The sequence below is a fragment of the Petromyzon marinus genome, chromosome 18, assembly GCF_048934315.1.
Source record: "Petromyzon marinus isolate PM22_M1 ecotype Great Lakes invasive population chromosome 18, UKy_Petmar_22M1.pri1.0, whole genome shotgun sequence".
NCBI lineage: Eukaryota > Metazoa > Chordata > Hyperoartia > Petromyzontiformes > Petromyzontidae > Petromyzon > Petromyzon marinus.
The window spans coordinates 1,287,723-1,304,240 of record NC_133684.1 but is presented as its reverse complement, the minus strand read 5'-3'; the positions used below and the strand labels follow the sequence as shown (position 1 = coordinate 1,304,240).

Sequence of the window (16,518 nt, the reverse complement as noted above, 5' to 3'; positions counted from 1 at the left end):
TCCACCACGTCGCACCCCTCCACCACGTCACACCGCTACACCACGTCACACCCCTACACCACATCACACCGCTCCACCACGTCACACCACTACACCACGTCACACGCCACCACCACGTCACACCGCTCCACCACGTCACACCTCTCCACCACGTCACACCCCTCCACCACGTCACACCACTACACCACGTCACACCGCTCCACCACGTCACACCCCTCCACCACGTCGCACCGCTCCACCACGTCACACCGCTCCACCACGTCACACCACTACACCACGTCACACCCCTCCACCACGTCACACCACTACACCACGTCACACCCCACCACCACGTCACACCGCTCCACCACGTCGCACCGCTCCACCACGTCACACCGCTCCACCACGTCACACCCCTCCACCACGTCACACCCCTCCACCACGTCACACGCCACCACCACGTCACACCGCTACACCACATCACACCACTACACCACGTCACACCCCTCCACCACGTCACACCGCTACACCACATCACACCGCTCCACCACGTCACACCACACCACCACGTCACACCGCTCCACCACGTCACACCGCTACACCACGTCGCACCGTTCCACCACGTCACACCGCTACACCACATCACACCACTACACCACGTCACACCCCACCACCACGTCACACCGCTCCACCACGTCACACCACTACACCACATCACACCGCTCCACCACGTCACACCACACCACCACGTCACACCGCTACACGTCACACCACTACACCACGTCACACCGCTCCACCACGTCACACCGCTACACCACATCACACCACTACACCACATCACACCGCTCCACCACGTCACACCACACCACCACGTCACACCGCTACACCACGTCACACCACTACACCACGTCACACCGCTCCACCACGTCACACCACTACACCACGTCACACCGCTACACCACGTCACACCGCTACACCACATCACACCGCTCCACCACGTCACACCACACCACCACGTCACACCGCTACACCATGTCACACCGCTACACCACGTCACACCACTACACCACGTCACACCGCTCCACCACGTCACACCGCTACACCACATCACACCACTACACCACGTCACACCCCACCACCACATCACACCGCTACACCACGTCACACCACACCACCACGTCACACCGCTACACCACGTCACACCACCACGTCACACCGCTACAACATGTCACACCGCTACACCACGTCACACCACTACACCACGTCACACCACTACACCACGTCACACCACTACACCACATCACACCACACCACCACGTCACACCGCTACACCATGTCACACCGCTACACCACGTCACACCCCTCCACCACGTCACACCGCTCGACCACGTCACACGCCACCACCACGTCACACCCCTCCACCACGTCACACCGCTACACCACCGAGAAGTGGCCACGCCACGCATCAGATGGTAGCAGAGCTGGGCTCCTCGCTTATTTAAATTACAAAATGAATGAGCAGATAATACGCCTTCCTAGTATATATGTCTCTTCTTCCACGTAGTTGTTACGCATTGCTATCGGGTGCATTCAAGACAAGCAAACGCTGCAGCCATCAGTAGTGAGGCTTGTCGAGCGCAGGGACAGATATATGAAGGAGACGTCTCGTTTGCCTTTTTTATTTCGTGACTTATATCCTCCACCACGACACGAATGGTTATTTTTTTTTCTTTAAACAATCATCGATTCTTCTTCGATAGTTCCCTTCCGTCTTGGGTTCACCTCTCGCGTCATCCAATCTGCCTGGCTGGCAATAGAGCGGAGTTGGGGGGGTAGGGGGGCCACCCAGGCGTGGCGCGACCGCAACGCCGCGTCTGCCACGGGTGTCCCTCCCCTCTTACCCTCTTGCGAACGTCGCCATCGGGATCGCCGCGCGGCTGCGCACGAGAGGGCGAGCGGCTGGAGCCCGCTGGGCGTCCGCCTCGGCGCCAGCGATGTCGAGTGGCCGCTGCGGTCACCGTCCAGTGAGAGCAGGAATGCCCGTTTGCCGGACCGTCGCCCGTGACTTTGGCTCTCTGTGCGGCTTGTGCGGGCGCTACGGGGTCGGGGTTGTGAATGTTTTACCGCCGTGACGTCGTCGGTTCTCGTGTCCGAGTTATCGGGTCGCTGCGAGGTGGCCATTTTACGTTGTGGTTATCCGCAGCTTCGTGCGGTTTGCTCAGTCTCCTGGGTGGCTCTGGATCTCCGCCGGAGGTCATGACGGCCCACAGGGCCGTGTCCGGGAGCGGTACGAAAAGTAGGATATCGTGACAAATTGTGATGCCGCAAATATGCGTGTGCGCATCTCTGTCCGCAACCACGAAGCCTGTGTCACTCAGCGTATATAATGCATTTCATGAAAGTTAATAATATAACTTTTAATATATGCATGTCTAAGACTGACGAATAACTATAAGGGGGGATTGATGGCACAGTGATGATTTATATCGGGACTCATCATGGATGGCCCCCTTTCACTGGCCGGCACGGTGAAGTACGCTCAATAAAACGCCATGACCGGGATGGTATGGGGAGGTCTTCATCCAGCAATGGATTGACAAATGACTGTAAACTATTATTATAATTTATTCTGTGACTCGATGTAATTTCAACTGCCAATGATCATAATTCCTTTGGCAAGATTACCCGAAATGCACCTCTGCTAGATGAACGTAGAGAGAGAGGCTTATTTATCAAGTTAGAATGGTGCAAAGTGTATGTATATACAACTTGGCCTCAACTCTCAAACAAGTGTCATTCAAAACAAGTGAAACGGTGATTGAAAATCACTTGAGGGTTATTAGAATTCCAATGACCCTCACTGTCGCTGATTGTCAGTTACTGCCGATCGCTGGATTAATGCATTCACGTCAAGTAGCTGGCCAAGTGGAGGATACGTACAGACATCGCACTATCCATCGCTATGATACGTACAGACATCGCACTATCCATCGCTGTGATACGTACAGACATCGCACTATCCATCGCTATGATACGTACAGACATCACACTATCCATCGCTGTGATACGTACAGACATCACACGATCCATCGCTGTGATACGTACAGACATCACACTATCGCTATGATACGTACAGACATCACACGATCCATCGCTATGATGCATACAGACATCACACTCACCATCGCTGTGATACGTACAGACATCACACGATCCATCGCTATGATACGTACAGACATCACACTCACCATCGCTGTGATACATACAGACATCACACTCACCATCGCTATGATACGTACAGACATCACACTCACCATCGCTATGATACGTACAGACATCACACTCACCATCGCTATGATACATACAGACATCACACTCACCATCGCTGTGATACATACAGACATCACACTCACCATCGCTGTGATACGTACAGACATCACACTCACCATCGCTATGATACATACAGACATCACACTATCCATCGCTGTGATACGTACAGACATCACACTCACCATCGCTAGGATACATACAGACATCACACTATCCATCGTTGTGATACGTACAGACATCACACTCACCATCGTTGTGATACGTACAGACATCACACTCACCATCGTTGTGATACGTACAGACATCACACTCACCATCGCTGTGATACGTACAGACATCACACTCACCATCGTTGTGATACGTACAGACATCACACTCACCATCGCTGTGATACATACAGACATCACACTCACCATCGCTATGATACATACAGACATCACACTCACCATCGCTATAATACGTACAGACATCACACTCACCATCGCTGTGATACATACAGACATCACACTCACCATCGCTATGATATGTACAGACATCACACTATCCATCGCTATGATACGTACAGACATCACACTCACCATCGCTAGGATACATACAGACATCACACTATCCATCGCTGTGATACGTACAGACATCACACTCACCATCGCTATGATACATACAGACATCACACTATCCATCGCTATGATACGTACAGACATCACACTATCCATCGCTATGATACGTACAGACATCACACTCACCATCGCTAGGATACATACAGACATCACACTATCCATCGCTGTGATACGTACAGACATCACACTCACCATCGCTATGATACATACAGACATCACACTATCCATCGCTGTGATACATACAGACATCACACTCACCATCGCTATGATACATACAGACATCACACTCACCATCGCTGTGATACATACAGACATCACACGCACCATCGCTATAATACGTACAGACATCACACTCACCATCGCTGTGATACATACAGACATCACACTCACCATCGCTATGATACGTACAGACATCACACTCACCATCGCTATGATACGTACAGACATCACACTCACCATCGCTATGATACGTACAGACATCACACTATCCATCGCTGTGATACGTACAGACATCACACTCACCATCGCTGTGATACATACAGACATCACACTCACTATCGCTATGATACGTACAGACATCACACGATCCATCGCTATGATACGTACAGACATCACACTCACTATCGCTATGATACGTACAGACATCACACGATCCATCGCTATGATGCATACAGACATCACACTCACCATCGCTGTGATACGTACAGACATCACACGATCCATCGCTATGATACGTACAGACATCACACTCACCATCGCTGTGATACATACAGACATCACACTCACCATCGCTATGATACGTACAGACATCACACTCACCATCGCTATGATACGTACAGACATCACACTCACCATCGCTATGATACGTACAGACATCACACTCACCATCGCTGTGATACATACAGACATCACACTCACTATCGCTGTGATACGCACAGACATCACACTCACCATCGCTATGATACATACAGACATCACACTATCCATCGCTGTGATACGTACAGACATCACACTCACCATCGCTAGGATACATACAGACATCACACTATCCATCGTTGTGATACGTACAGACATCACACTCACCATCGTTGTGATACGTACAGACATCACACTCACCATCGTTGTGATACGTACAGACATCACACTCACCATCGCTGTGATACGTACAGACATCACACTCACCATCGTTGTGATACGTACAGACATCACACTCACCATCGCTGTGATACATACAGACATCACACTCACCATCGCTATGATACATACAGACATCACACTCACCATCGCTATAATACGTACAGACATCACACTCACCATCGCTGTGATACATACAGACATCACACTCACTATCGCTATGATACGTACAGACATCACACGATCCATCGCTATGATGCATACAGACATCACACTCACCATCGCTATAATACGTACAGACATCACACTCACCATCGCTGTGATACATACAGACATCACACTCACCATCGCTATGATACGTACAGACATCACACTCACCATCGCTGTGATACATACAGACATCACACTCACCATCGCTATGATACATACAGACATCACACTCACCATCGCTATAATACGTACAGACATCACACTCACCATCGCTGTGATCGGTCACGCTCCCTAGTGCAGGTCACAGCCCGTCGTCTCTTGCGTTGGCTTGTACTTGTGAGCACGCTCGCTCTTGTTCTACTCAAAGCACTTGAACGTTGGAGAAGCACCGTGAGTTTTTTTGTTCTTGAGTTGTTTTTTTCCATCTTTGTTTACAAACCGAAAGGACAAGTTGTCCCTTCAGAAAATAAAAAAATATATACTACTGGAGCTATTATTGAGTACTAGATTGTGACTCAGTCATCATGATATTGACAGCGTAATCACTCTTGGTTTCTAGCTAGTATTAGTGACTTTGTGCAATTAATCATGAATATAGACTCGTCCATGTCCCTTGGACAAGGGGGAGTGGTGGCACCGTGGTTAGCACACTGCACCCAGAGCGTGGCGACCTGAATTTGGTTCCTGGCCACGGCAAAACGTCAGTGGCGAGCGCTATCTGAACTGGCTCTGCACTGTCCAACTTTACCAGCCCATGCTGGCCAGAGTGGTGAAGTATGGTCAAACAACCACCACGACAGGCGTGGCTTGGGAAGACATTCAGGACGAAGTGGCTTGACAAAGGACTGTAGATATTTAATTATTAACGACTTTGTTCACCTTGCACAGTGGCCAGGAGAGAACTTTAGCTCAAGGGTACTGTGGCACATTTGTGTTGGTTCAGGTCTCGAATGCCATCTATAGTAATACGCGCCGCACAACATAACCTCAGAGCAGTACCAGGACACCGTGACCAACCCTCACTCCGATCTAAGTGGAAAATAACTTTTGCTCAGGGCTGCATGTTATAAATTATTGACCAGATGGTAATGTTCCACTTGTTTGTTTGTTTCAGCCACAGCTAAATCACATTCACCTCAGGGCCAATTACAACTTTCCCTTGGTTGTGTTCCCTTGCCAGTCTGCACCACCGAGAGCATTCTCCTGTCCAGTCCAGGCTCAAGTCTCTCCTCATCTCTTATGCCTCTGACTGCCTCTCTCTCTCTATGAAGCATCTCCACTCTCATCTCACCATGATGACGTCGTCCCAACTCAGCAGTCTACCCTTCTCTGACAACTAAACGAAACGCCGCTTGTTTTCCTCGTACTATCTCGATGTCCGTACGTTATCGAGTACAACAGACGTGCGACTTTGCCTAATGACCCGATCGCCCGGAATGCTCTCGATGTTGTCAGATCTGAGAAGGGAAGCGGCGTTGAGCCTGAAGAGTGCTCGGCTGGGTGACCAGCCTCGTGCATAAACAACGCGGCGCGGTCGGCGTTGTGGGCAGTCAGGGGGCAGTGCGGGGAGTTCCATCGTTCTGAACTCCCACCCCACTTTCACCTATCTGCACTGACCAGCGTAGTGAAAATATTCCTCGTGGACTGCAATGCCTCGGGAAGCCTTCATCCAGCAGTGGATAGACAACAAACGGGCTGTACATGACACGTGCGAATGTCTCTCTTGTCGCTGCTCACCGCGGAATAAACCTTCTCCCTCGTCGATGGCCACCGGTTATTATTATAACGCGGCCTTGCCTTATTAGACCCGCTTGTTCGTTAAGAAGGCTCATATGCTCTTCCGCCCAGGATATCCTTTATTAGTTAGCCGTATAATTTGAAAGAACACACACATTCAATCGCACGACATTGAAATAGCTGCCATACCAGAGAGCAAAGCATAGCGGGACACACTTACACACATATATATGTGTGTGTGTGACTACAGGGGAATGTGGCTCGGCTGAGAATAACTGCCGCACTGGTGGTTCGTCCCTCATCCCCAAACTATTTTCTGTCTCGCCAGCTTGATTTACATGACAAGTGCTCCACAATCTTTCACCCCCATTGTTATTGCAATATCAGCAGTGATGGGGCGGGGAGGTAAAAAAAAATCAAAGCTAAATTTGTGTCATTCCAGCGTTCGTTTGATGTTACCGCTGTATTGGTTTAACCACGTTGACGCGTTACACGAAGCTCTTGTCCACACTGTGGACATTAAATAACTTCCACGCCTATTTGTTCCTTCTAGGTGTTATTTTACCTTCTGTTTTACCCAAGGCCTCTCTTGTTCTGAATGGGCTCTCACCTGTGTACGTGCCCACTGAGCCACCCACCGAATGGCTTCACGCTGTCACCACGCATCACAGTGCTCAAAATATTGGATTAATTATTGAAACAAATCATCACCCTTAATTGCAACAGTTCAATTAATCGCTGGGAATGGGATGGGGGTGGTCAATGATTCCATGCGACATTACCAACCTACTCACTCACCTACAGTGAGGGAAAAAAGTATTTGATCCCCTGCTTATTTTGTACGTTTGCCCACTGACAAAGAAATGATCAGTCTATAATTTTAATGGTGGGTTTATTTGAACAGTGAGAGAGAATAACAACAACAAAATCCAGAAAAAGTATGTCAAAAATGTTATAAATTGATTTGCATTTTAATGAGGGAAATAAGTATTTGACCCCTCTGCAAAACATGACTTAGTACTTGGTGGCAAAACCCTTGTTGGCAATCACAGAGGTCAGACGTTTCTTGTGGTTGGCCACCAGGTTTGCACACATCTCAGGAGGGATTTTGTCCCACTCCTCTTTGCAGATCTTCTCCAAGTCATTCATTTTTCGAGGCTGACGTTTGGCAACTCGAACCTTCAGCTCCCTCCACAGATTTTCTATGGGATTAAGGTCTGGAGACTGGCTAGGCCACTCCAGGGCCTTAATGTGCTTCTTCTTGAGCCACTCCTTTGTTGCCTTGGCCGTGTGTTTTGGGTCATTGTCATGCTGGAATACCCATCCACGACCCATATTCAATGCCCTGGCTGAGGGAAGGAGGTTCTCACCCAATATTTGACGGTACATGGCCCCGTCCATCGTCCCTTTGATGCGGTGAAGCTGTCCTGTCCCCTTAGCAGAAAAACACCCCCAAAGCATATTGTTTCCACCTCCATGTTTGACGGTGGGGATGGTGTTCTTGGGGTCATAGGCAGCATTCCTCCTCCTCCAAACACGGCGAGTTGAGTTGATGCCAAAGAGCTCCATTTTGGTCTCATCTGACCACAACACTTTCACCCAGTTGTCCTCTGAATCATTCAGATGTTCATTGGCAAACTTCAGACGGGCATGTATATGTGCTTTCTTGAGCAGGGGGACCTTGCGGGCGCTGCAGGATTTCAGTCCTTCACGGCATAGTGTGTTACCAATTGTTTTCTTGGTGACTATGGTCCCAGCTGCCTTGAGATCATTGACAAGATCCTCCCGTGTAGTTCTGGACTGATTCCTCACCGTTCTCATGATCATTGCAACTTCACGAGGTGAGATCTTGCATGGAGCCCCAGGCCGAGGGAGATTGACAGTTCTTTTGTGTTTCTTCCATTTGCGAATAATCGCACCAACTGTTGTCACCTTCTCACCAAGCTGCTTGGCAATGGCCTTGTAGCCCATTCCAGCCTTGTGTAGGTCTACAATCTTGTCCCTGACATCCTTGGAGAGCTCTTTGGTCTTGGCCATGGTGGAGAGTTTGGAATCTGATTGATTGATTGCTTCTGTGGACAGGTGTCTTTTATACAGGTAGCAAGCTGAGATTAGGAGCACTGCCTTTAAGAGAGTGCTCCTAATCTCAGCTCGTTACCTGATAAAAGACACCTGGGAGCCAGAAATCTTTCTGATTGAGAGGGGGTCAAATACTTATTTCCCTCATTAAAATGCAAATCAATTTATAACATTTTTGACATGCGTTTTTCTGGATTTTTTGTTGTTGTTATTCTGTCTCTCACTTTTTATATACGCCTACCATTAAAATTATAGACTGATCATTTCTTTGTCAGTGGGCAAAAGTATAAAATCAGCAGGGGATCAAATACTTTTTTCCCTCACTGTATCTACTGAATGCTTCACGTATCTACCCATCCATCTGCTCATTGACCCTCTTACGTACGTGAGACTTTAGCCAATATTTTCTTAGATTTTGTTTCACATGGCGGTGAATAGTTTTGCTTCTAGCGGCTGTAGTGGTGATGTGGAGACATTGTTTGCATCATCATCATCATCATCAGCCACAATAAATTCACTGCTAGATAGAGGCCTGCCCAGGTTGCGATTAAATAATTCACACGGGCTGATTTCATTGATCCATCTACGTAGATTTACAACATAGACACATTGAAAAGCATCGACAGTTACACTTGCGGTTCGATGCACGTACCGTGATCTTCATAACCGACAGTAACTAATGGGCCGATGCATCGTCACACCCCCGGTTCGTACGTACGTGTGTAAGCTCATGGCTCGAGCAGAATGTTTAAATATTTGACTATAAGTAGTGACGGAGCCATCGGCGTCTATTAACAGGTATGACGCTTGGCAGAATTCCTCGCGGGCCATATTTCTCGTGCCTTAAACAGGGTCGCGTTTAATCGCTGTGGAAGGTGATAATTTAAGAAAGCCGTTAACGGTAAACGAGAAGCGTGGATCGCGCCCGGCGTGATCCCGCGAGCACGCGCGGAGTGCTCGACCGCGTCGCTTCGATCGAGCGTCGGAGCCGAATGGGCGGCAGTCCAGAGCGCTCTGCGTTCACGCTACGCTCCCAGCCGGGGGAGTTGAAAAACATCATGGGACCTTCTTCGCCAGTACCAAAATATGCGAATAGGTTCCTCCCCTTTTTTCTGGCAACAAAACTGAAAACTTTTGCAAGGAATCGTGTCTGCATTAACCACAATGCTTGTGGTCAGAATGCAAACAAAAACAACACTCTGATAATATGATGCATTGTCCTTGAAACTGATTGGTCCACACCACAGACAGCTTTCTTTTGAGCCTCGTACAGCTGTACACCTTTTGGCGTCCTCTTGTCTAACACCGTTTGAGACGAGGCTCAAAAGAAAGCTGTCTCTGGTGTGGACCAATCAGTTTCAAAGACAGTGCATATATTATCAGAGTTTGTTTGCATGTTCACCACAAATGCGTGTGGTTAATGCAGACTTGATTCCTTGCAAAAAGGTTTCTATTCGGTGTTTGAACATCTTAACATCTGCTTTGTTGCCAAAAAGGGTAAAATCTATTGTTATTTTTTCATATTTTGATACTGGAAAATAATTCCCATGAATACGTTATAAGGTCGCACTCATTACACGCAAAGTGCTTGGCACAAATGAACCACAACTCCTCGCTGATCTCGTCAAGGAGCATGAACCACCACCATCACGCGAACTCCTCCGGTGGTCATCCTCGCAGCAGCAGCGGCAGCGGCGTTTGTCTCGCCATCAAACAAAGACGGTGGTCACCGCATCGCTAAGCGCTTTCAGACGCGCTTTGCTGGGGGGGTGGGCAGGGGGGGTGATCGAGTTATTTATCCCCTTGAGACCCCAAATATTGTAATTGTTTTGATATTTCCTAAGACAATAAAATCACTTTTTGTAATTATAAATGTGGGGCCATGTTTAAAAAGAATTACATTTTGGAACTGGCTCCCACCGCCCCGCCCCCCAGCAGTTTGTACATCTATCTCTGGCTGACATCAACCTCCATCAACGCGCTGGTACATTTAGCTCACTGCAGTGGGCTGCTTATTGAACCACTTGCAGTGGGGTAAAGTGTGGGGATCTCCAACTCGAACAGCAGCTTTGAGGTGTGACGCTGTGGTGTGAAAATCCTGCATTGGTGAGAGCACTGGGGACAGAACTCACAGAGGGATCGAGAAACGCTCCCAAGCACAAAGGACGATGCACCTGAAATTTCAGGATTTTTAAATAGGGCTCTACAGTATATGAATGATAACAATAATACAAATATTCAATGTATTTTGTTAGGTAAATATCATTAAAACATCATTTTTCCAGGTCTCAGGGGTGGGTGTTCAGAAGGCAATCAATCACCCCCATCGCCCCCCTCCCTTGGACCCACCACTGCTCACACATCTGATCCAATGGGACTGGTGGGGAACTGACGCGACATGGCCGGTTGGCCCTGGTTAGGGTTGACCTTTACTGCCAACGAAAAGTGAAAACAATGTTAATGATGGCGACGAGTAGGATGCAAGGACAGGGCTTGGGGGTGGGGGGGGGAGGTTTGAGTGGCTACACGGGGGAGCCACCCCGCATGGAATGCTCTGGTCACCCTGGAGAGGCCACGCACACTCGTGGACGATGGTCGTGGCTCCTCACATTGTCAGTGGGGGCCCTGACAGAGGGGTGGTGACATCAGCCACTCCGTGCCTGCCGCCAGCACCGCGGGTTTCTGTCTGGTGGAACGTGAGAGCTAAGCGCTAAGCAGGTGAATTGTTAACTGCGTAGTATTTGGTTATCTTGTTATTCTGTTAACATTTTTATTTAAAGCTTTCGTTACTGCAGGGATTCATATTCTTGGTTCTTTCGGTAAAGTCACGTAGAAGGGAAACAATAAAATAATATAAAAAATATATCTTTTTATTTTATTGTTTCTTTTCTACGTGACTTTACCGAAAGAACCAAGAATATTCTGTTAACACTTAGATAATATAGCTTTTTGATATTTCCACTAAACTAATTAGTTTTTTTTACAATTAATTTAACAATTTTTATTGTAGCAGTTAGGGCCCACTGAGCGACGTAGCTCTTTTTCAGAAGCGCCTGGCCACAAGTGATAGCTCAACGAATTGGCTCATCATCATCACGTGGAAATTTATAGCGGCCAAATACTCTAAACGTGGGATGTTGATTCTAAATGTGGAAGGAAAAGCCGGACGACCCAGAGAAAAATCCACGGGGAGAGAGACATACAAACTCCAAATTTCCAGTCGTCAGAGTCGTAATCGAACCCACTACCTCCTTCATGCCAGGCAAGGGAGTTAACATCTCACCACAATGGCATCCTATCAGTTCAGTCATCACGGTGAAAGCGGTACAAGCGAAATAAATTCCACGCTTAATATTTTATAATTACATTCTTCAAGTCATGCTATTCATACTGTATTAATATTCGTTCTCACTTTCTAAAACAATTTTCATGTATTTTTTTTTACTTCTTTCTCAAAGCAATCTCTATTTCACTGACACAACATGTTCCCGTCCAAGTTTCCATTTCAACAACAATAACACAAACAAATTGATGAGTGGTTCAGTGGCTACTCAAGAGCTATCCTGTGCGCACGGCGAGGGAAAAAAATAACAACATTTCACAGAAAACAAAAAACAACGAAATGTAAAACCAGTTCCAGTGGCCGTGCCCGCAGGCACCAGAACCAGCTGAGTGTCTTCAGGGCGATGGGCCTGAGAAGCCGAGCTGAGGCAGGACGTGATGCCTCGCAGGGTCCCGTTTGACCGGAGAGAGTGCCGTGCAATATCCATGGCAATCTCAGCCTCAGGGTAAACAAACATTTGGTAGGGGGAGGCTCGGCGCAGAGGTGGAGCGATGACCCCCAGAGCGCCCGTCACTCTCCCGGGGGCCTCTTCTCGCTGCAACTGTTCGTGCCCATGGATGTCGGGACACCCCCGACACATGTATTTATATTTATATATTTTTATTTGGCTAAGAGACACCCACAGAGTTTTGGAAATAAAACATGGGAATTGTTGGCCTGCTTTGTTTCTCCCCCTCAGCAAGGTCACGTAAATGGTGACGGCAGAAGCTTTAAATACACAGCAGCACGCGAGCGATTTAGTGCAGGCCACACCAGTAGCATGTTGTGTAGATTTAACCTCACTATGTGGCTACGAAGAAGGCCAGTTTGCCGAAATGTCTCCGATCAAATATATATTTTGATTTTAAGGCAGTGCTATTGATAAATGTGTTGAGTTTTTGTTCTTATAATCATAGTGCGAGAGTATTCTGAAGCGAGGCGAGTGGGCAAACCGTTTGGACCCTTTCCGTGAGTCTCAGCAATAAGCCCGCAGACCGCTCTCCAGACGGACTCCGCCAACTCCCGGTTGTGTGGCCGTGCCGCGCCGGGCGATGTTCCCGGCGGTCGCGGTCAGCGGAGTTCACGTGACTGACAGACAGTGGAGTTCACGTGACATGGCTGACTGACAGCGGAGTTCACGTGACGTGACTGACAGTGGAGTTCACGTGACTGACTGGCAGCAGAGTTCACGTGAGGTGACAGACAGCGGAGTTCACGAGACGTGACGTGACTGACAATGGAGTTCACGTGACTGACAGACAGCGGAGTTCACGAGACTGTCAGCTGCTCTCCCGCCTAACCCCTGGGACTCGGGTGCCCTCTGCGACGATCGTCTGCTGTTGACAGCCTCGCGCTGTACGGGGCCGACCACGCCGCTCCTGTTCTACAAGCGGTGTTTATTTTGCAAACTTATGGAAGTAATGTTTGACCTTCTGCTCTTTGCTAATGGTCCAACGTACTCTCCGCGAGAGGTGGCCAATGTGTTGCTCCACAGATGTATTTCATGCACGCAGCCGAATGAATTCTCACACTTTGAGTGGTTCCTCAATATATATAAAAAAACGGTTGCCAAAACGTACTCGCGTTCGTACAACCACGGAGTATACGCAGTGTTTTTAATAAAATTAAAAAATAGCCACCGCTTTATTTTTGCCAAAACGTCCCAATTGGATCTCGTTGCTTTGACAGAGCTTGCAAAGGTTTGGATGTTTGTTCTCTGTTCATTGGCGAGGGTTTTGCGGTGCCAGGAACTTGCAGCTGCACTCGCCACTGCTCTAAATAGACGCCGTGAACTTTCAAAACCTCCAAGCACTTTTCAAAGTCTGTGGAATAACAGACAGCTGCTTATTGCAAAGGTAACCATGGTGATAGTTATTACTAAATTGAAAACTAATTTCCTGAGTATGTATGTTGAACTTCTTTGCACCGTTCATAGAAATGCTTTTTGTGTTTAGTTTGCTGTCCTTCCCCTGCACCTCTGATTAGCACGGTTGGCTACGTACGGTGCTAAAGAAGTTCAACATACATGCATTAGAAGTTGACAAATTATTATAATGATACCAATGATACATGTAATAATGATTGTGACACCGTTGCAAAATTAGAAACGATGACTACACTACTATGATCATTATGATGGGACTGTGTTGTGGGTATTATTATCCTAGCTGCATTAATTTGTCAATGTCTGCTGTCACTCGAGATGCTGTGTTGTTGTGGTTCGTGCACTATTTACACTCACCCCTACACATGTATGTATATATGTTGAACACCTTACAGCATTATGTGACAGCCATGCCATTAGTTGTGCCAGGTTAGGTGCACTTTGAGACCACATGCACAGCCAAAGTCTCGCTGGCACGGGACAGACTCATCTCTGATGACTTCACTTGTAATCCACTCATGCTCACACAGTGGTCACTAATTTTACTTTAAGGACAGTAGTGCTGTGTAAGTGAGCACTTACACAGGCAAAGTTCCCCATATAGCTGTACATGGCGGGACAAGTTTCGCAGTGGGCACCTGTGAAGGCCGGCACAGGAGGTGGTGTGGTCAGGACCAGGCCCGGCTGCCTCTCTCTCCTCGGAGCTGATGATTTACATGGCTTAGGACCACTTCACATAAATCACTGCTGATATTAGCCGCGATCGGGAATCGATCTCGGGCTTCCAGGTTTAGAGCGCATTGCGCTAACCCCTACGCTCGGCAGGCACGCAAAGACAGATCTCCCGTGTAGCCTTAACAGACTGCTGGGGCAAGTGCTGTTAGCGAGCACCTATGAAGGCCGGCACTGTGGTACACGAGGGGGTGGGTGGCCAGCACCACGCCCGGCCGCCTTTGTCTCCCTAGTGACGACATGTACATATCGCACCGGGTACTGGACTAATTTTTGGCCGAGTCGACCTTGGGGAGGCCCAGGACCGGTTCAGATAATCGTCACCGGTGTTGTCCATGAGTGGGAATTGAACTCGGCCCAGCGTGGTCCACGGCACAGCGCAGTCACCGCACCACCACCGCTCCCCTGCGAGGCGCCACACAGAGCACGCACACAGAGCACACAGAGCACACACACAGAGCACACAGAGCACGCCACACAGAGCACACACAGAGCACACAGAGCACACACACAGAGCACACAGAGCACGCACTAGGAGCACGCTACAGCACGCCACACACAGAGCACGCCACAGAGAGCACGCACACAGAGCACGCCACAGAGAGCACGCCACAGAGAGCACGCACACAGAGCACGCCACAGAGAGCACGCCACACAGAGCACACACACAGAGCACACACAGAGCACGCACTAGGAGCACACAGAGCACGCACACAGAGCACGCCACAGCACGTGCCACACAGAGCACGCCACACGCAGAGCACGCCACAGAGTACGCACTAGGAGCACGCTACAGCACGCCACACACAGAGCACGCCACAGCACGTGCCACGCCACAGAGTACGCACTAGGAGCACGCTACAGCACGCCACACACAGAGCACGCCACAGCACGTGCCACGCCACAGAGTACGCACTAGGAGCACGCTACAGCACGCCACACACAGAGCACGCCACAGCACGTGCCACGGCTGCGGGCTGGCGTGGGTGTCGTGGCGCGAGGGCTCAGGCCGTGTGCCCCCCCCCCCCCCCACGTGCCCCCCCCCCTGCTAAGACATGCGCACGTGCGGCATGGCCGGCTGCCAGCACGGCTGCGAGGAGACGGGCGGGGAGGTGCGTTGCCTGTGTCCCTCCACGGGCCTGCAGCTGGGGCCTGACGGACGCACCTGCATAGGTGAGAGCCCTCTCCCCCCCTCCTCCCCCCGCCCGACTTCCACTGCGTCGCATCGCGGACAGGCGTCACACAGCCGCGTGAGGTGGACCGCTCCTCGCCCGCGTGCCGGCGACGCGCAGCGGGGTTGGTGGATCGCGTAGAGCCGGAGCGCCGCCTGCTCGCTGCTCTGCGGCGAGTTGCGATTGGTCAACTCTAATCCGAGCCCCAAGTGCAAGAAAGGTTCGGTGTCTGGGCTTCACCAGCTGGTGATTCTTATTACTGGGTGAAGGGATTTAGTGGATTAAAACGTTTCAATTACAAAGAGAAATAATGCAACATTG

At 49.4% G+C, this 16,518-nt stretch overlaps 1 protein-coding gene across 1 annotated transcript in view; it reads left to right on the top strand.

The window, feature by feature from the left end:
• The window catches only part of NPNT (nephronectin), a 57,001-nt gene that overhangs the window by 20,299 nt on the left and 20,184 nt on the right, over positions 1–16,518 (top strand). The window contains exon 5 of the mRNA XM_032956440.2: positions 16,079–16,198. Within this exon, the coding sequence (XP_032812331.2) occupies positions 16,079–16,198 (120 nt within the window). The remainder of the gene's footprint in view (positions 1–16,078; positions 16,199–16,518) is intronic.